The 23269-nt window shown below is 38.9% G+C and overlaps 1 protein-coding gene across 1 annotated transcript in view; it reads left to right on the forward strand.

The window, feature by feature from the left end:
- The window catches only part of LOC145995332 (uncharacterized), a 70051-nt gene that overhangs the window by 33207 nt on the left and 13575 nt on the right, over positions 1 to 23269 (forward strand). The window contains exon 9 of the mRNA XM_083131940.1: positions 2293 to 2323. Coding sequence (XP_082988066.1) covers positions 2293 to 2323 — 31 coding nt within the window. The remainder of the gene's footprint in view (positions 1 to 2292; positions 2324 to 23269) is intronic.

Here is a 23269-nt window from a genome sequence, read left to right on the forward strand (position 1 = left end):
GCCATCTTGGATTTCGGACGTCATTTTCTCTGACACATTTTCCAGCAAAATACCTAGTAATATATGATTGCGTGCCTCCAAATGAGAGCATCCTCCACACATGTCTTCCCTCCGTGAAACAAAACCAATGAACTTACAAAGGGTCAAAATTACTCCTAAAGGTGTTAAGGATATATGGTCGTTTTTCTTTGTTAATGTCTGCAGAGGCAGCCATCTTGGATGTATGACGTCACACTGGCCATACGCCACAATAGTAGGCATCAACAAAATATCACAGGCAGTAATTTTTCTCCGCTTTATATGCCAGAATGTCAAGTAAAGTTTACAATAACGCTCTGAATCCTTGCAAAAAAGGGCACGAAATAGTTACAATAGATATATCTCCATAACAGTGCAAGATATGAAAAACTATAAGAATCAATGTTGTTCCTTTCTCAATTCGGAACAAAACATGTCTATAAAAAATTGTCAAAAACCACTCTTAAGGCGAGGAGATACAGTTACGCACCATGTGTACATTTATTTGAATATCGTCGGAATGAGCAATGCTACTGAAGAAAAACGGAGGGGGGGGGGGGTTACAAGAGAGTATGAATTTCTCCACATGTGGCAGGTCAAAGCGTTTTTCAAGTTGATGATTAAGCTAGATACGACCTGCAAAAATATGTCGAATAAGAATTTTCGGTATCCCATGTATTCCTTATGGGGCATCAACTTCAACATCAAGTTACGGCTAATCAAATGGAAGTTTCGACTTTTCTGCTGGGCAATCACTTCTTCAAACTGGCCTCTTCCCGTTGATATCATTTTCTATTCCATCGAAAGTTTGATATTCTCAAGATAACGAATCAAAAAATACTCCCAAATGCCCAATGAATTTCTCCTTGCCCCCTGGCAGTGTTGCCAAACTTCGTGCCCATAAAAGAGCTAAATTTCACCTTAAATGGAGTTAAACTGACTTTCAAATAGCTAGATTTACGAAGTGCTTCCTAGAGTAATGTTAGTTGTCAAAGGGGTGGAGCGCTGTTATACCGTTAACTCTCAATTTATGACAATTTATTCTTAGTTTTCACCATCTAGATCCGTCGGCATCACCCATCTCAAGGTCGTACGAAATCGAAAATAAAGAATTCCCTAATAACAATATTATGCCAATTTAACGTCAACACTGCGCTATAAAAAAGTAGCTGGGGATATAAGAGGGGATTGGGCGACGCAGCCAATATAACAATATCACGTCACGTGCAAAAGTTGGTCTATGTGGGCCGCAACCAATGATGGTATCATAGTGAGGCACGGGGGCGAGCGCCCCAGTTCAAACGAGTGCACGAAAGAACCAGATCTGGCTCCAATGGAGCTAAGTTGGCAACACTGACAAGGAGGGAAAAGCCGGGCGGAGACTGTCTCGCATACCCTTAAAGAGTTATGATCGATTTTATTTGTTAGTGAGTGAAGCGGCAGCCATCTTGAATTTATGGCGTCACAGAGGCCATATGCCACAATTGCGAAAAAAAAAACATCTGGTATGTGTACCACACTAGCAACGTATCACCGGTAGTCATATATTCCCTTCATTCAAGAACCCACGGACTATGAAATATCGACATATGCCCCTGGACTATTATGTAACCTTGAATGTAGAAGAAATATATTCTATCATCAGTTCATAGAAAATATCTTAGCAGGTGTAATAGATAGTAAAACAGATCTTGAAAAATTATGCGTGAAAGTGTCTCATTATAACACCAGGAGACATCATAATCTAATTGCAACTACAGTCTTGAAATCTAACTCTTGGATGGAAAATTGCAAACGCTGGTGGGGTAAATGTCCCAATGTATAGAAATGAAATTTAACAATAATGTAGGCTACTTTAAGAACAATTATGTTTTAACTTTTATTTATATTTCTTTGTAAATTTCTGACTGATGTATTGAATGTATACAAAAGCCTCTTTTATGTAGTTAACCTTACTCTGTAAAAATAGCTTTATACATGTATGTTAAATACACGGTGTTGTTGATTGATTGAGTTGGTGTTATAAGTCCACTCTATGCACATTAAGGCTAATCGGGACTGGACCTACAGTTTAAAGTGGGATCCAAATCACTATGAGCCTCCACCGGGTCCACCTCTTACAAGTCGACGGCTACCACTCCGCCATCGGGGAGGCCATACACGGTGTTTTACAAATGTGTAAACCTGTTCACAACACTTAAATAAATACATTTCAATTCAATATATATGTAATCATATACGTGTATGTAATATTATAAACCTTTGTTTTTGCAGGAATGCCCTACTGAATATCGAACTGCGTATGGTAAAGTATCAAGTTTTAAAATGATTTCTTAGGTTATGCTATAAAAGTTGTAATTTTTACCGTAGCCTCACCAAAATATTCTTGTAAGTGTGTGTGTGTGTGTGTGTGTGTGTGCGTTGGTTTACCCGTGTAAACGAGGACTTCCATGTGTTAACACATCAGCAGTCCGAGGACATTTTTTGCCGACCGTAGATGCGAGGACGTCCTCGGATCGTCTCGACAATATATTCAAGCATCCCAATGCTTTCTCAGTCTGTGGTCCTTTTCCCAGGCGTGGCTCGGAACGTAGGTCTGGTGCCTGTAGCGATATACACACTCACACAAATGTCCCTATATTAACGGTCTGTAGGCATAAGTAACACATCTCGGATTTCACACTCGGCTCTCCTCAAGGTCACGAAAGCCCGCCAAGGGTCCGGGGCGAGAGGGTGTGAAGTCCTCGGACTGAATGTCTCGTGCTCGTCACAGTACTTCTCTACCGCCCCCACCTCCTCTCCACGCAGGGGACAAAGACCTCCCAGGGTGCACCGTGGACATGTGTTTACTATAATTTTCCCTCGCTTCTGGAAAGAAAGCTTCCACCGAGTCCATGCCCTTTCACGCTTGCCTTTTGGTCATGTCGACGAAACCACTAAGAATGACAATTTTCCAGTTTTACTTCTCTTTGTAATCTGTACCATGATTTTTAAAATCATTTTCCCTTTTATACCCTTCTTTGCTTTTCACTCAGACGCATATGAATTATTCAATTGGATGACACACCAAAGAGGACAAAAACATTCATAACTTACCAGTGGTTTCAACGCTTGATTCGTAGCTCATTAGGGGCGTAACTGCAGGATGGATGGAATGACAAGAGTCAGGGGTCGTGATATGAAGTGAGCCAACCCGCTTTTCTCTCGCTATTTATGTTTCTTTCTTCCCTCCCTTCCTTCCAATAAACCATTTTTAACCATTCAATTAAATACATAGCGCATGAGTTCTAATATCTTACAGAGGAAAATCACTTTCCTACATCCAGTTTTCCGGAAAATTGAAATTAATTAATATAATCTATTTTTGGATATATTATATTTTCAGTAATGTATTTTTCATATGCGTGGCATAGAAATCAATTCAGAACATCTCTTTTGCACGTAAGTGTTGAAAATTCAACGATCTTTCAATTTGCGAACAATTTGTACAAATCAATTGGGGACCTATCTTGAAACATTGGCAGGGGTCTCTAAGTTTGTAGTTAAGCCTCTGTAACTCGTACACTGTACACTTCCATTTCTTCGTGTTCTATATCGTTTTCGTGTTTAGGATTTAATTGTTCTTACTATTCTGCCGACAAATCAGGAAGCCAAAAGCATATATTTTTAGTAATTCTAAAAATTACGCCCTACTGTGACAGTAGATGCTAAACAAGTTGCATCAGCATTTACAAGGTGAACGCGATACTCCACAGGCCTTTATCAATCGGAAATATCAATATTTAACTCTCATTTCAGATAGACAGACGAGCAGGTCGATATATTATATCCTATTGTAGAAAGTGATACTATTTTTAGTTCATAGAATGTTATCTCTGTATCTGTAATTGATTCCGTTATTTACCTGAAAGAAGGATCGGGCGTGCCAACGAGGACATGTTATCTAATGAAGATTATCAAGGGTCAATCGAGAATATACGAATATATAATGCATCATGTTCGTGTTCAGGAGGTGTTTCAGTATTCTAAATTTCAAAATCAGAAAACTAATAGTTTCCGCGATATTCAAACGTTAAAAATAACAGTTGTTTATTTTCGGGGGGGGGGGGGGCGTCATCGGCCTTGGTGAGCGAGAAAGGTGAGAGAGAAATGTTATAGGAGAGCTAAGCTACATTGTGTTCTACAAATACGCAACTATACCATACTAACTGAAATATTCATATTTGTTCGATACCATGTGTAAAGATCAGCGCTCGTACTGGAAAATTGTTAGGTGAGAGAAGTTGTTCTAGCCTTGGGGGTATTCTTTGCATAAAATATTCTATTGAGGAGGGGAATACAACTCCCCAAATACACTTAGAGCATTGGTAAAGATATAATAGCAAACACATTTATATTTATATACGTATATGGATATACACTAACACAGGGTGTCGTTGTGAAACACCGACATCCTTCCACAGCATGTAAACGACATCAATGTGAACGAAATTTTTCGATAACATTTTGTTCGTTGAGGTCTTATTTTGACAGTACGAGCCCTCAAAATATACCACTTTTATCCTGTATGCTTACAGCCATGAATCACATGCCGATGCCACTAACATTTTTTCTATTGTAAAACGACAAAATGTTTAATACGCTACTGACAGACAAGGAAGGATAGCCTCCAGGATATGAATATCTCTTAATAAAACTTATAAAATATGTAACGTAAAGGTATCAAACACGTTAAGCAACGTACGTGAATTGAACGAAATTTAAAATCAGCAATGTCGTTCTGTCAGATTCTCTGCTACCAACAGTCAACAAGGGGGTCCAATAAGGAAAAAAACAGGAAAAGCTGGAAGAAATTGTATTATCTTCATAAAATTGTTCTTAACAATATATTAATTTTGCACGCCTGTACCACCCCAGATTTGGCCGCCATCTTGGAAATTGGCCCTCAAAATAAGTTTTTTTTCCAAATATCTAACTTGGAAAGCATTTAGAGCAAAAGAGGTTATAACAAAAATTAATCTACATACAATTCTCTAGAAAAAGGTTCTGTGCATTTTTCTTCTAGGATGCGCTGTTTGGGTGCTAGATGAGCTAGAAATTTTAAGTATTTTTTTCCGCCCCGATTTGGAAGTGCGGAGCTCGTGGAAACATGTTTAACATGAAGTTTTGTGGTAATTCTCTTCTATAATACTAGATTATTTACATTTGTTCTTTCTCATAGAATGTCATTTATGGGTTCAATTGCTTTTATCACTGCATGCAGTACTTACAGGATATAGTTTAGCGTCCCTGAGTACAGGAGATAATATATTTTGTCAAAAATAGAAGATAAATTCAAAGGAACATATTGACTTGGTCCGAAAAGGTTATTTCAAAATAAAACGCCCTTGTAATCAAGGGGTTCTGTATTCAATGCCCGGTGGAGGCACATTTCTCAGTGGTTTGGAGCCCACTATAAACTGTAGGTCCAGTCCCGATTGTCTATCTGTGCATAAAGTAAACTTAAAACAACAATTCAAACCACAATAACACGATCAGAAAAGGTTTGGTCTGGGATCTTGTCAGATATGACGATGGAGCCGTCCGTGATGCGCTCCAAGAACAGTTGTGGGGATGGCAGAGGAATGATCAACTCAATACTAACTAAGTGGATTTTTGGCATGTCTACTAGTTCACAGATAGGCAATTGGGAAACTGTTTGGGAAACCTGATGGTAAGAGACCAGTAGGAAGGCCAAGACGAAGATGGAGGGATAACGTTGCGATGGACCTAAAGGAAATCGGTAAGGATGGGAAAGATTGATCTTGCCCAGGATAGAGACAGATAGAAGGCTTGTGTTGCTGCAGCCATAAACCTTCGGGTTTAAGAAGGCTAGAGAGTTAGTTAGTTAGTTAGTTACCAGTTCACAGATAAAATGGATGAGCTGCATGTCGATGCACGAAAGTCTCGTACATAAAGAGATAAACAAGACTCTCAGTTCTTTTGTCAGTGATTCTCATCTTAGCCACCATTCCCTGCTTTTGATTGATTGTTTTGATTGCATTTGAGTTTTAAGTCCACTTTATACACAATATGGCTAATCGGGACTGGATTAAAGTGGGATTCGAACAACTACAGGTATGTGCCTCCACTGGGTATCGAACCGGGGACCCCTTGATTACAAGGCGACAACATTACCACTACGCCATCGGGGATCCCTGCTTTTGATTGTATAAAGCCAATAGTTACAAGATTAATAGGGAATAAGAAAACCAATCCTTCCAATGCTCATGATGTTGGAATGTCTTCAATGTTGAGCATTTGGCAAATGTCAAGTTTGAACAAAATGAGAGAGATTCACAGAAGCGATCACTTCTGAAGTAAAAATCAGAGATGCGTTGTATCCAGTTTTAATTTCAATAATATTTTACTAAAAAATCAAGATCAATTCAGAGAAAACTTTAAGTACAAACTTGCCCCGTACCCCTTATAGCTGATGAGGTAAGGATGTGGAAAACGAAGAAGTCTTATCTTTATGATCTCTGTGTAGCACTCTCTGAAAGTATCACAACAGACAAGAAACTGCACAGTCTGAGCTTCTTCCCGTTATATTCTGTAAAAGCCTTAAAAGGGGCCTTGTAGCTGTAGGAAAATTGGGCTAAAGTGTTCAATGATCTGTGAACATTGCAATATATTCATGTGTTCAAAATCCGACACTGTTCTATCCTCTGTCCTGGGAATCTCTGGAGCAAGGTCGTGTATTACAGTAGAGTAGGGAAGAAAGCGAGTGGGCGGAGCGAAGCAGTACACGTTCCTGTAAACGGCTAATCCTTTCAGTTATTTTCCCACGCCACGCAACCCCGTTTCCTCTCACGTGTTCATTCGTCGAGCCCTCTCGAGTTACTACTTGCGCAGAGACTTGTTTTCATTCGCTGGCTCCATAGATTCCCGGGACAGAGTATAGAAGAGACGGAAGCTAATCTTAAGAGATAAATGCAACTTTTCGAAGCAAGCTGCACGTGTCGCTCCAACTGCGCCGTGTTCTCAATACCGTGCATCGTAGCACGTCTGTTGTTCGCGCTTGCACGGGGAATGTTTTATTATAGACTAACGGTAGACATGTCATCATCACTTCGGTTTGAAATCCCTGGGTAGATTATGGTCTGTAACTTTTGCTTCGATGTGAAAGCTCACGACAACTGTGATGATATTTTTCATATTTATTACAAGAATTCTTGCTGGTAAAAGACAAGGGATGGTTTGGTTTCTAACAGTAGCAAGAAATACAGACATTATATTCATTTGTTTTGTATTAAATACTATAAAATTATTGTTTACGAGTGATTAATATACATATATTACCACTTGAAAATACATTTTCAAGAAAGTCCTTAGAACATTTAGAATAGGTATTTTAGTACCTATGCAAGTTACAGTGCAAAAACGTTTCCTTGTCTTTCTCTCTTGCAAAGTGGAGTGAGGAAAAAAAAAGTAAAATTTCTCGCTCATTTAGCACCCAAAAGGCGCATCCTAGAAGAAAAATGCACAGAACCTTTTTGTAGAGAATTTTATGTAGATTAATTTTTCTCATAACCTCTTTTGCTATGCAATGCTTTCCAAGTGAGATATTTGCAAAAAAAAAAAACTATTTTGGGCGCCATTTTTCCAAGATGGCTGCCAAATTTGGGTTGTAGAGGCGTGCAAAATTAATGTGTTGTTAAGAACCCTTTCAGGAAAGCAATAAAATTTGTTCCAGTTTTCCCTGATTTCTTTCCTTATTGGACCCCAAAATCATCCCTTGTTGACTGGCCTATGATCCCGCTTCATGTCTTTAGTATGTTGGCATAGATGAATGAATCTGCAGTGCATGGTTACATATACACAAGATAAGAATATTATGTTTTTCGAGGGCTGGTGGATCTGAAATAGGTCCTAAAGTAGCAATAGTTATTACGGAAAATTGTTGTCTTGATATCCTCTACACGCAGCCAAATTTCGTTGATGGTTGAAGGGAAATTGAAAGGGGGTAATAATTACGCAATATTAATAACTAGTGTGCAGATTTTTGCCCATTTGCCTTTTCTATTCTTCTATAACATAACGTAGGCTTCATTGTTTTAAGTTCGTTTCATGGCGTTTCTAGTTCAAGAACGCATTTTCATCCTGCCTATAATTGCCTATTTTTTGGGCTAGTGCCTATTTTGCTTAACCGTGCCTGAAATGCCTATTCTGCAATTTCTGCTTACTTCGGCTTCCCCCCCCCCTTTGACTTACCCTGCATTGAAGAAGGCAAGCCTTTGTTTAAATTGAACTGACTGAAATCTGATATTCGACAGATTTGAGGGAATGTCAGATCTTTGAAAATTCCAAATGTCGCTTAATCAGGGTAAGCAAACTGGAAATAGGTTGTTGACTCGTACTCCGACAAAACCCTGTTTTATTTCAACTGGAAGCTTGTAGGAGTCACAGTACTCATTTGTTTTGTTCTGCTTGTAAAAGGATATAAGGTGGCTACGCTTCAAATTTGTGAAGATATCCTTGGTTTCAAAATACCAAAGGACTAGGCGGCCCAAGGTTCCGCGTGCGATTCCTGTACTCGGTATTTCAGCAATTTCATTTAATGATCCTCCATCCTCATCGTCGCGATTCAGTAAAATGGCGGAAAGCAACTTAAGATAAGAAGCATATGAAATAACGGTTCACAAAGAGTGACAATTTTTTAATGGCAGAATTTTTAGCCAATTTTAGTGCAATTTTTAATTTTTAATTTTAGGATGCCTTTTAAGTGCCTATTTCAGTGCTTTTTAAGTGTATTTTGATCCTTTTGGGCGCCTATTTTTCTGCCTATTTGAGCTATTTCTAGTGCCTACATATCCGCACCCTATTAATAACTATGTGAGTTTTAGTGTATAATTTTACGAAGAATTGAAGGTGTATACATATTCATTTTTCAAAATATAAGGGCCTCGTGCTTCCTAACAACGGCTCTGGCATCGGGCACTGATGTAAGTCAGCCATGTCAAGCTCGCGGCCCGCAGCATCTCTTGATGAGTCTCGCCTTGGCGCTACCTACATTTCATGCATAGAGGACTATATATACCGGTACAATTGAAGTTACCCCGTTTTTTTTCCTCATAAAGCAAGCGTCGACTCATCGAAACTTCACCAGATTAACCTATTTCCCTACATTCTTGCATTCCATTAAAAGGGGGAGGAAGCTGCCTATTAAGCAAGTTTATTGACAGGTTGGTTCTGAAGTATAGAAATATCTTGCTGGCTGGTGGAGACGAGCATGGATACTTTCTGTCGCCAACGAGACAATTGCGAAGGTTTTGCCTTGAAGAAATTTCAGTTTCTGGAAAAGTTTCACACAACTTTGCCGCTGCGTAATACTTGTGGGTAGTAAGAAAATTACTATAGAAGAGGAATGTAGAATTTTTCAAACGAAATAGCAGATTGCATATTTTTGTTGTGAAAAGTGTTGATATTTTGTTTCCTCATAACGTGTATTCACTCAAAAATATTTCTTTGTTACGAAATAAAGTTGTCGACCGCCTTGGTGGAGTGGTTATGTTATCACAGTGTCGCGGTGCGACTCGACTCGAGGGTTCCCAAGTTCGAATCCCGGCCTGGATATGTGTGTGTTCTTTGTGAGTGCCCTTTCTTCCATTTCATCATATTGTCACGCATCATCGCCGTCGCCGTTAGACAAAAGTGACACAAAAGCGATGCTAGATAACAAAAATCGAAATAAAATCAAAGGCTAAAGTATCAGAATTACAGATGAGGAGAGGATTGGTCACTTAACAAGCTATGTCAAAACGAAAAATTGAAATCATAATTTTAAGTTGTTTTTTTTCTTCAAATAGATGAAAGTATGAACGTCTGTGGGCTTGCTCAGTTAGCTGTATTTACTCGTGGATGCGAGTCTCATCTCAGTGTGACAGAATAACTGCTTGTCATGATTTCCCTCCGTGACACAACAGAAATATTTTCATTGACGTAGAGATCATTTAGCAAAGATACAGTATTCCTTTATCTAAGTTAGTAACATATATATTTTACAATTTACACATACAAGTTATAAGTAACTTAAAACTTGATTAATTTGATTGTTTATTGATTTCTTTATTTTACTTCGCTTTTTGCTTTTGGTTAAACACGAAGATGGGGATGAGCGATGATATGATGAAAGGGACTCTCACAAAAACATTGATGCCCAGGCCGAGATTCGAACACAGGACTCCCAGCGTCGTAGCGCGCTGTGCTAACCACTCTGTCACCGATATCGGCATTGATGAATTTGAAAACAGGGTTCAAGGCTTCAAAGGGGAATTTTCTTATTCGCTAATTCCTTTTCCTTTGATGGTGCGTGTGCAAGTTCCGACCTTGAAATGGAACTTTTTTAAATACAACGCAACTCCGCATTGAGAGAGAAATATCATTACAAGGTTAGCGTTTCTAATTTTTCTTATATCTCCCAGAGCAGCATCCTCGAATAAGTCATTTTGATGCTGGAATTTTAGTGATGTTGGAAGCATTTTCCTTTGTGAACACCTGTTCTCCATTATGAAGATAAATGAAAGAGCCCAACGATCAACAATGACTAATACACATTTGTTGCATGCATTAAGAATTTTCCACTCACAAAAAAAAATAAAAATAGTACGGACATTGGGACATTGAGAATCTGGTTTCTAAAACAAAGTGTCCAATCTGTGGGACATGAAACTAGAATTGTCCATCTCTTTTTTTTATTTTTTATTTTTTTGATGTTTTCAGCAATTGTAACCGATGTACGCTTGAAACAAACATAAAAAATACTTTCACTAACTGCCAAAATATACTTCAGTTTGATTTTATTTCAATAAAATATATAACCCCACACCTCCTATACGCCTTCCTAGCATGGGGGAGCACTTTACTTTTTTTACTTTTTATATAAGAACTAAAATTAAAATATTTTCCTTTACAATTACATACGTGCGTAATTATGGAGTCATTCAGTTCTAATCAGGGTTATTTGTGAAGGGGTTAAGGGGGAATTTTTTCTTCTGGTTGTTGCGTCCTCCTCCGGTTGCTAATTTTTAGCACCTGAGGGTGGGGGCTCTCTATATATTTTATATAATATACGGATGCTGGAACAGTAATCACTAGAATCCTCCCGCCTGGGCCAACCTCCAAGATATGCGGCCCTACTTACAAACTGAATTTGACATGGTTGATGTGAGTGAAAGTTTCTTTCCTCTTTTGTTCGTGGATTCGCCTCTGGCCTCACCCTCTCCATCCCTGTCGAAGCAAACAATGTGTTACCCTCGACAAGGGTGAAATCCCAAGAGCAACACACATTGGCCTGGCTTTACGATGGGGGCTTCCCACAACAATTGCGCTCAAGGTTACCAGAAGAGTATTCCGAACGAGCCTAGTATTCCAGGGTCTGTGGACCACCCATCCATGTTGATTCAAGAAGTATGTCACCCATGCCAACGGCCATACCACGCATAATGAACGGTCGGAAGAAGGCAAAAACATGGCTGAATATAATTCCAGCGGATATGGTTTTGTTTTATTTTATTTTTACCTACAAAGGATGTTGCGAGGGAAGTTTTCTATTTTCTTCTTCTTGCACAAGTATAGATTTTGAATCGTTTCTCTAATCAACATAAGCAGGAAAACTAAATAGGCAACGGTAAACTGATTTACTAACAAATTAGTAGTCCGTTGGGATATGAAAGACTTGTAGCTTCCATCGTCTGTCCATAAGGGACAATAATATATCTTACATGATCTACTTGTAATGGCACGAAAATTCATTGAATTCAGAACTTGTATTTTTCCGAATATAAAAATGTCTGCCATTACTTTTCCTTGAAAGATCTCTCCTTGAAGCTCTGTTCTCCACACACCCTATACGCCTTTATGGCGCGGTGCAAAGCACAGGGGAGCACTTTACTTTTTTTATTTTTTTATTTTTTACTTTTCCTCAAGGTGTCCGATGAGAAGAAAATCCCTTCTTATGGACCCTCGTCTAAGAACCAATGACAGATCTTAAATTAAGACTTGATTTTAGATTTTACACTCTCATTCTGTCTTCTTGAAAGTGGATTACGCTAAGAGAAAGTAATTTCCTATTACCTATAGCCTCTACACATTGATTGTCCGCTATTCATCTCCAATGATACGACAATGTCAATTCTATTTTCCAAAGTTGTAGTAACTATTGCAAACACTGTGATGCTAGTTGCATCAGCTTACGAAGTCCTCCCCCCACTCGCTCCCCAATTCTTAAATCAATAACAGGATCGATGCCAGAAGGCATAATGTCATGTAATCAAATATTCGGAAGCATATTAAGATAATATGATGTAAGGTGTCTAAGACAATGTAACCATTTATTGTATTAAGGGTAATTCAAATAATACAAGGAAAGAAGATACCTGTTTGAGTATCTGAGACTCCAAGGGTGATCGATATGAATGTTATGGTTGGATTGTAACAAGCCACCAAGGTAATTAAAGTGACTAAGAGAAAGGTTCAATTAAATTTTGGTAGTTAAACATTAAAATTGTAAAGAGGTGTAACAGTTTTCAAACCACATGAACCAGTGGCTAAGTCAGGAATAAATTACCAGAGCGGCCAAGAGAGGACCAGAACGGCAAGTGAAGGGGAGGGGGCACAAAAAATATAGTAAAAAGTCTATTTTTTTTGGCTTCTCTACCTTCATGCAGGACTGTGGGATATGTGTAAATACATCCCCGGTGCATTGAAACGTGCCCCAGACGCACATGAGACAGAGGATAGGGCTCCACATATTCTCGGCCATTGCCACAGTGGACATTTTTGCTCCATAGAATTTATTATTTATTTGAATTTAATCTTTCCATATTTTCACAATTGTATTTAATATGCTTCCGCTGTTTTTAGTGCAACAACAACATGACATCCACTTCAAACTAGCTACTTTTACTTCATTTGGGAGGAGCTGCATATCCATTAGGTGGACCGAAAGTTTACTGATGCGAACGATAGACGGGAGGGGAGGGAAGGGTGTCTGAATATATTTTTTTCATGGGAGTGAAACGTTGCAATCAGACATATTAGCCGATCTATTTTGATTTCCAGGTAGTTCAAGGCAAATAATACATAAAAACATACTCCGGTTAAGGATCACCATCATTATTATTGTACGTGCACGAACAAATAAATAAATAACGGTATTCTTTGTTTCAGCAATAATAGGGCAAGTAATGCATATTAAGTTGATATGAGTCAGAAACATTTGTATTGTGAGAGCAGCGAGCAAAGAGACAACAATATTAATGTATTGCTGTACTAATACTTTCAAAGTAATAGGAGGTTCCCTCACAAAGGTTTGTATTGCGAGAGGAGTAAGCACAAGCAAATTTGCTGAATTTAGAGTACATTACTGATCTGCTATCATATCTACATGAAATACCGAGCTTCCAATCTATGGTAGCAATTACATCCACGGTTTTCTTAAAGTTACTTTGATCTACGCTGCGAGTTTTGAGTCAGGAAAAGTGGGGTGGGGGTGGGGGTGGGGAGAGGAGGTAGACGTGTGTCTGGCGGTTTGTGGCCAACCCTGGCCACCCCTTGGCGTTGCCGCTGATATGAACACTACGCCACCCCTCCCAAATACACTTATCGCTCACCGAGAATACACATACTTAACATGCTATCATTACGCATCGTTCATGCACCAGCAAAGTAGCAAATACAGTTAAGAAGTGCAATTTTACATCACAAATTGCACAAGGAACGTTTCTCCAAAAGTAAATAAAATACCAGAGCATTTCATCCAAAATTATCCATCACTGGTTCGGAAGAAACAAGATAAAAGAAAGGGACTTCGGTCCCGAGGTAACACCATTTCCGATGAGCGTCGTACCAGGCTGCACAGCATAATTCTCAGCAACACATTAGGCACATTACTCTTCACTCTGAAACTTTTCTTCCACACTTTAGTACTAGACCTTTCTCGACCTTAGTTGACTGATTGACTGGGTTGGTCTTTTTTAAGTTCACTTTATACACAGTAAGGTTAATCGGGACTGGACCTACAGTTTAAAGTAGGATCCGAACCACTATGTGCCTCCAGTGGGTATCGAACCCGGGACGTCTTGATTATAAGGCTACTTGGATTGGATTGATTTGGTGTTTTAAGTCCACTTTTTGCACAGTAAGGCTAATCTGGACTGGACCTACAGTTTAAAGTAGGATCCAAACCACTACGTGCCTCCACCGGATATCTAACCCGGGACCCCTTGATTACAAGGCGAGGACGCTACCACTGCGCCATTGTGAGGCCCTCTCGTCCTTAGTGATAGACAACAATTCTTGACTACAAGAATAATTTCTTCTGGACTTTCTTGACCTACTTGTTGATTTCTTGACTTTTTCTTGACATTGTTGACTGGTAGACACCCTGTAAATACTCGGAAAAAGCCGGAGTGGTAAATGCATAAAAAAAAAGGGTAAAGGTAAAGTGTTCCCCTGTGCATAGCACTATGCCATGAAGGCGTATAGGGGGTGTGGGGGTAACGCCTCACACTTTCTATGCAAGCCCCATAAAATGACCCGCAGTTGCCATTCTTTATAACATTGGGTTCTAAGTTAAGAAAATATCTGAAATTCTCCTTTCCATGTATTATGATATTAATGCATCATACTCGCTATTTTCAATCTGTTATTTACTGATTTCAATACGCAAATACATAATAACAAATATAATAGTAATAACACGACAAATTATCCCTACAAGTTTGCGCCACTGAAAGCATCCAGTTATTAATTTCCAGCCCCTCCCGAAAAAAAAATCCTGCGTACGCCAGTGCTTACAGTACATTTAAACCATTCGTTGTTACAAAATTGGGGTTTACCTCTCTACTCTTCTAAACTACGCATTTTCGTCTCAAAGTTTGTTACTAATTTATATTCCAAGCAACATGCTAAACTTCGAATAAGACAAAAGTACTGTAGTTCCATTGCTTCACAAACGTCTGAAGTCCGTGTGTTATTTTTTAAAAAATAATTTGCATTGTTTCTAAATGATCAAAACAATATACAACATACATTGAAAATTATAATATAAAATTTGAACAGGTTGATTATTTTTCCGCCTCCGTTACGATGTCATGAGTGTAGCAGGCTTCGACGCCAGAGGTTCTCTGTCATGTTGGAATCCTGGGGGAGGTATTGGATTTGTGTCTATTTAATGATGTTTTTCATCGCTTCATCATTCATCCTCAGCTTGCGATTATCCCAGTCCTTTTTCGCTTGAAGCGGGCGACAAAGGCAGTGGAAGGACAGACGAGATGTCTTTCGGGGGGAATGGTTGGCAAAGGGACAAGTTTAGTGATGACAGTTTTATGAGGGTCGCGTCAGCCCCAGGTTTCCATTGCCGAAATACTATATACAACACCTTTGCTGTTTCCTGCGTGCGCTTGCTGTCATGGTCATCAATCATCAACCTGATTTCCTGCATTTGCAATATATCATAATATTATATAAAGAAAAAACAATTTGAAAGCTCATTCAGTACACAATTGAATCGTTTATTTAAGAAACCGCCTATCGACCACTTTTGGCCAAAACGACATTTTTACAGTTTCATTTAGCCCTTACCAAGATGCATCATTTGATGTAGAAACCGCTCATATAACCGCATCCGTAACGAAGGCAAGTGGCCTTGAAATATCCGTTTACTGCAGAAACCCCTCAGGCGCCGCAACATAGAGGGTTTCTAGAGTAAAGATGTAACTCAGTTGGTACCAACTGATTCAATCGTACGTTCCGTACAGTTGGCAATACTACGTACATTGTATCCAAGAACAAGTGTTCTCCTGTGGAGTGGTGTGTTTAACATTGTAGTGAATTCAGTGGCGTGCCCAAGGGGAAGGGGGGGTTGGTGGAGGTCATGCCCACCCCTTTTGGCCCAGCATTCAAGAATAAAAGAACATCAAAAGCAGGAAAAGATGGCAAAATGAAGGCTGGCAACTAAACAAATGTATATAGAAAATCCTGAGCACGCCACTGCGTGAATTGTTGCCTGACAAAGTTTATCTTCAGCTAAATTCACCAAAAGCCAACAGGAAAGGTCCCATAATCAGGAAGAAACTGGACGATATTCGCAAGTTGCTGGATTACACACGAGAATATGACAACTTCTACTACAACATTCTGCTGTGGCCAACAACACATGCTGAATGCTTCAACTTGGTCTAGGACAGTGGCGTAGCAGCCGCCCCCGCAAAAACCCCGCAATGCTGGGGGGGGGGGGGGCGAGTTATAGGGGTCCCACTATATAATCCCGGAAATTCAGCAGTTACTGTCGCTTATTTAAAAAATGGATTTACGAAACAGAAAGTTGGTTCCCAGTAACATATCATATGACGACATATGCGATAATAAGCAGAGGGGCTCGGGCAACTTGACATTATGGGTCTCTTCCGAAAATCAGAATTAAGTTACTTGCTCATAGATGGCAATCGGTAGGAATATTATCTCATCTCATACCTTTATACCTACGTGGTTTTCGTAATAGTAGCGTAGTGTAGTGTAGTACAGTTGTGAATCGAGTAGAAAGATTCAGTTGCTCAACCGGTTGATGTCTTATTGTTACACAATACCTAAACAAGCAAACTTGATAATTTATGACATTTTTATTACCAGTAATATTACGTGATATTTAAAATGTAACTTCCCACCAAATATTTTCAAGCCCCCCAAGCCTCAGTATGAGATTGAAATAAGATAAATTTCCTACATTGTCCACACCTATTACATTTTACTTCAAAGGGGCCCAAAAACTCGGGATGTTGAGCCCAGGGGCAATTTTCCCTTTGTCCTTAGGTCCAATAGCCCCAATTCCGCCACGCAGGGTATACAACGTATGCAGTACTCGAAGTGCTCCAATCGCTCCAATAGGTATTTCATTGAGTGACAAATTTTCAGTGAATAAGTCCAGTCGCTGCTTAATTTTCTATCTCTCAAGACTTGAGTCCGCCTCTATTTCTTAGCAGCAGATTGCAATTGACCCGAAGATATTAGGTCACCATTGACAATGTAGAGGTCCAGTTCAATCCCCGTAACTGAAATGATAAGTTTGCTTGAGTATATAACTGACTATTAGTATTAGAAGCGTAATGTGAAGGCTCTTACGTTGAATCTTGGCCTGACATAGCCAGAGGATGGCTTTTTGGGCTGAAGGTGCATCCACCTCTAAGTCCAAAAAAGGAGTGTTTACTATCCTTTAAACAATTTACCCAAAAAGTATTTTTTTAAATATATGTGCATTATATGTAACCTACATTAAAGAAAAAAAGCTTCGAACAAAAAATACAAAGGATCACGAACAAAATAGTTGGCTATGTGAAGCCTCCACCCTCCTTAAAAAAAAGAATCTTGGCCTTGCCACCGCGTTGAAGCAAGAGAAAATATTTCTAATTTCTTCATCCAGTTATTTATGAGAGATTCAGACAACCCTGATTTAGTTTCGACAAATTACTAAACTGATATATAGCCTAAGTTGATGTCGAAAAATTGGAAGGAAGGGTTAATTCATTTTACAACTTTGGGGGGGGGGGTAACTATTGTGCGTCTGTCCCAGGCCCGTAGCTAGAACTGACCTCCAGGGGGGGCTTATGGGTATCAGGTGGGGCTTTGTGAACCAAGTCCATTTTTCAAAAGTTCAATAGTATTAAATGAAGGTAGATTATGTGTGCTGGGGTCATTAAGTTAAATTAAAATATAAAATTTAGAAATATCATACGAATACTACAGTTTTTTCTATATATCTTCTAAACATCTCTTGAAGTGCTAATGACTGCCACTGACACCATCCCTTAACACACTCTCCATACTATTTTTCATGATACAAATATATTTATCATATGTTAAAATGTACAATATTCACTTCAATCATAGTGCCTACCGTACATTCCACCCCCACCCAAAGCAATAAAACTTGGGATCTGTTGACATTTGACGTAGATGCGGAAGGAATGTGGATAATGACATCAAAGTCACAGATTTCTGTTAAACGAGAGGCTGCAACAGGGGCAAGGAAGGTACAGATAAAGAAGGCTCCTTATGAAAGAACATTCTAAAGTCTTGAGAATCTTCTAAACACTTGCCGCTGCTTAGACTTCTGCTCATAAACAAGATGAACGAACGAAGTTGTGAACAAAATAATATATTCTGTCTAAACTTTCGCTCTTCACCTCAAATTAGAATACAAAATAGTTTTACCTAATGTCAAGGGACTGGCGGCAGTGCCAAGGGGGGGGGGGTGGCGACCCTGTTAGGGGGGCTGAGCCCCCCTGGCCCCTGCCTGGCTACGGGCTTGGTCTGTCCCACTCTGGCATCATCTCGATGTTCATTCTTTTCCACTGAGGGGGCCCCAATATTTTACTTGCAGGGGGGGGGGCAGAGAACTGCGCTACGCCACTGGTCTAGGAGAAAGATTAGGTACGTTAGATTACTACCTATTTTGTTCTCTGAAAATGTGAATTTTTTAACTGATTACGTAGAAGATTTTTTTCTTTTGTTCCCCTTAAGTTTAGCTCAAATAATTTGAATAGCTAATGATTATTATGAAGAAAACAATACATTTGTGTTTTCAACCTTTTTCATTTTTCTTCACGCTCATTTATTTCATGAATCAAATAAAGTCTTATTGTGATTCGTTGCGATTTTCTCCCTCCATAAACAAAAAATAATAATAAATGAGCATTATAAAATCTCGCTGATAATGGCGCAAAATAAATGTACAGAAGTGGTTCACTGAAAAAAAAAACTGTGAAATTGGAAAAATAATTATTCCCCCACTACTTAATATCGGAAACATTCAAAAACCATGTAAATGTCTTTGGACAATGGGACTTAATTTTGACCAATTTATTTTACTGCGCTCAAATATTATATGGGACAATAGCATTTTTTTTGTTTTCTCACAAACGATATTTGTGGAAATGGGGGGTTTCTGAAATAAACTATTCAATTTCTGTCTAGGAAGATAAACAAGATTTATTAGTTCCTCTTGACAGTAGTGTATTTGAAGGAAGGGTGTCGGGATGGGATTTTTAGAGAAACGTTTCTAGTGCGAACTAGTAAAGAAAACTTTTATGACTTTCTTAATTAGCAAGTCAGCTGCAAAATTACTCAGGGAACTTATTTTTTTTAAAAGGGAGATAAAATACAATGAAAAGTGTAACGAAAGGTGACCTAAGAGAATTATAGCTGAATGAAAGTGAGAATGCATAAATGCATTATCTATTGTTCTTTTATGTCTGCAATGTGTCTGTTGTCAAAGGGAAATAGGAAAGAACATAACGTTTTTTAATGTGTTTAAGAGCAATTACTTTGAAATTCGAACCAAAAAGTTATATTTGGATAGTTGTATTTTTTGTTCTCCGTGATTTTTTTATATGTTGAAGTAGGTCATGAGAAATGAATTTTGTGTAATTTTCAGACGCTGGAAAAATTTTCCCTACCCTGTAGAAAATGTCAAAGTTCAAGGTCAAACCGTCCACTATTCATGAAAAGTGAAACATGAGTACGTTTGGAGTGCTGTATCTTTGGAAAGCAACAACACCCCGAACTTTTGTTTTGATATACTGTTAGTATAAGACTGCTTGTATACATTCAATTGTTTTGATGGGGTATTGTTGCTTTCCATTGTTATGCGGCAACAAAGAGGGTTCAAAATGCAGTTTTTGCCTGTTTTCGGCCCTTAATATCTTGGTTAAGTAACACTACCCCATTTTTTTTTACTGGGCATGGAAACTCACTATTAGGCCAAGCTACCTGATATAGCACATTACTTGGATATTGACGCAGATTTAAACACTCAAAAACTGCGAAATCGGGAACTTTAGATTTAGGCTTATCTCAAAACAGCGGAAGGGTAGCAAAAAACGTGGTATGCCATCTTATAGCTGAATACATGTACTAACACATGGAAATAAAAAATCATTGGGGCTCGTCCCATTTTCGAGAAAAAAAAAATTCAAAATGTTAAGAAATGTCAATGTAAATTATCACGCTTCCTCTCCTATCAGAAAGTGGAACGGCCATTTCTCCTCCATTTCTTTGTTCCAAATGGAACACTCCATGTCTTGAAAAGTTGTGGGATAGTTTTAGCTTTTATTTCTTTGATGGATAACGTAGTGGTAATGTCACCTCCTTGCAATTAAAGGGCCCCGGGTTTTATGCAGGGTGGAGGTAGAAGTGGTCCGGATTCCACTTTAAATTGCAAATCCCCAGTCCCGATTAGCCATCTTGTGCATAAACTGGGTTTAAAGACAAAACTCTAGATACAGTGACGTAACAAGGATTTACGAAATGGGGGCACTTATACATTTATACAATAGTCAGTCATCATTTCGCCACCTTTTTCTGCTTTGACATTCTTTTTACTGGGCCAAAGGGGGATAACTCCAGCCCCCATTTTTGCACGCCACTATATATTTTTTTGGAATTCATGCGATGACAGTATGTTTGTAAAAGATGCTGTATCATTATACCAAAGAGAACAGAACTTTCTTGTAAAAGTCTGTACTTGTAACAACATACTGTGTGAGAGATTCCCAAAATAAACCAATATCAATTCAGGTAGGCATAGGAGCGGACTTCCTTGCGTAGTGGTTTTCAGAGTACGCTACGATGCCAGGGGTCCTGAATTCGGATCCCTGCCTGGTGTTGATTGTTCTTTGTGAGTGTCCCTTCATCAATTTCATAAATCATCACTCATACTCACCGTCTTGATTAGCCAAAAGTGCCAGAAAAGCGACGTAAATAACCTAGTATCAAGTAATCTCAAATAGGTCTTGGAAAGCAGGTTTAGGTTATTTCCATCATCTTAATATTGTTCCTGCAAAAAAATCAATTTATTTTTGTCATAATCATGGCCATTGTTTCAAAGGAATTTAAAAATATCAGACACAAATTTATATTTTCGGGTGCTTTACCTTGCAAGCATAATGGCGTACTCCAGATGCGCTTCGTTTTCTTTGGATTGTGGTGCGGTGACCAGTTTTTTTTAAAGAAAAAAATAACGTGTAAGTAGGGAGGAATCCAGAATTTTTCTAGCAACATGTTAATACAACCTCAGCGACAACTGTTGCCTTTGCACACGGACATTAGATTTTGATTTAGAACCCATTTGTTTTAGTAATTCCGTTTCACTTCTTTTGAGTTTTGATTGAGTTGGTGTCTTAAGTCCACTTTATGCACAGTAAGGCTAATTGGGACTGGTTTTATAGTGGGATCCGAACCACTATGTGCCTCCATCGGGTATCGAACACGAGACCCCTTGTTTACGTTTCTCTTCTTTTGACTGATGCCAAGTACAAGGGACGATTATTGTGTTGGGGCAAGGGAAGAAATGCATGCTTGTCCCAATAGCCAGTCCGTCCTACTGCCGCATAGTATTTTTCACATCTTTGGTACGGCCTTTAATAGTTACGTACACTCATTGAAATGCGTTTGTAATCACATGTGATTGAAAAATTCAGATGTTTTTCACAGCTTCTAGAGTTCCGCTTCATACTCGTCAATGTTACATTTTATTATTATTACGTGCCACAATCCAACTTGTCAGGTGCAATCTTCGAAATTCGAATATCCTTGAAGATTGATTGATTGATTTGGTGTTTTAAGTCCACTTTATGCACTGTAAAGCTAATCGGGACTGGACCTACAATTTAAAGTGGGATCCGAACCACTATGAGCCTCCATCGGGTATCGAACACGAGACCCCTTGATTACAAGGAGACGACACTACCACTGCGAAATCGGGGAGCCCCTCAATCTTTCAAATAAAAGGTCAAGTAATACCCAAGCTAGACAGAAATTAAGAAGTAGGAGTTGTAATGGTCGGGTTGACCATTACTAGTTTTGTATTATTGTATTAATTAATTGCCGGCCAGCTACAAGGTGTAGTGTTAAGTAATATGTTTTCCATGTGTGTACTTCTATGATATTATTACATGTAAGTGTATGTGCTTAATGAATTGTGATTTTTGCTGGATATTAGATTCCACTGTTTTTTAGCTTCCCGGTTTGGGGGAAGCTACGGGGTTCACGTTCACGGACGTTTACCCCGACTATGAAAAAGGGCCAGTTGGGCTTTAGGAAAAAAAAAACAGTTCTTCACTACCTTCACAACGACGAAGACCCTTCGAAAGTCTTGTCCACTCAGGGTGGCTAGACTGAATGATTGAGAAGAAAATGTAATACTTGGCAAATGAACAGCTTCGAGAGTCTTAGTCCACTTATGGTGGCTAGACTGGTGACTGAAATTAATGTATCATTTGGCCAAGGAACCTACTTCGAAAGTTTAATTCACTTATGGTGGCTAAACTAATGATGGAAAATATATGTAGCATTTGGTAAAGCTAACCCCTGTTTGAAAAACCACAAGATTCCCAATTACAAAAGATTTGCATTTGTACGATATTGCCGAGTCGCATCATAATGCCTAGCGGGCTGAATGAGGATGCTGCGTAAGGAAACGCAAGACTAGTCGGAATATCAAGTAAGTCGAGTGTAGGCTACAAAGATAGTTAGGCTACCTCTGTGTTAATGAAAGTACCAATGGTTAGGCCATAGATACACCTTTGCTTGAATTAAGGAAATTGATTGATTATGTAAATGCACATAAGTATGGAAACGCTTTGTAAATATGTAAATAATAGCAACGTATAATAAATCCATATAATCCTACTAGAAATGTTATGATTTGCTGAAGTAACTCCAAGAACTACAGTTACTGTCCATTTTTAACAAAATATTTTTTTCACTTTCTGTACATGTGTAACGAACCAGGGACTAAAAATATAAATGTTATGTGAACCCCCCCCCCCTTCGTAATTCCGGCGCAAATATAATCTGCTGGCTTGGCACGCAAGGTGAGGTGGAAGGAGAGATTGAAAGGAAAATGCAAGGGAAGGGAAGTAATCCCGAGGGCCGGAGTTATACCAGGGATTGGGGGGCCGAACTTTCACAGGGTCTAGTGGTGGTGTTTTAGCTGTGTGTTAAATTTAACAATCCCCAAATTTTCTCTCTCTGGCTGTTGTAGTTTCTGAGATACTCACTTATGAGTGTCTCAGAAGCTATGGTTGACACGGAGGTACACGATGGATCTCGATGTTAATGTAGAACCTAACATTGTGACTTTTAAATCAAGGATTATCGAGTTTGATCCCGATGGAGGAACGTTGCACAGTGGTTCAGACTCATCATTTCGTTC

This window comes from Lepisma saccharinum, chromosome 11 (assembly GCF_977018435.1).
Source record: "Lepisma saccharinum chromosome 11, izLepSacc3.1, whole genome shotgun sequence".
NCBI classification, from domain to species: domain Eukaryota; kingdom Metazoa; phylum Arthropoda; class Insecta; order Zygentoma; family Lepismatidae; genus Lepisma; species Lepisma saccharinum.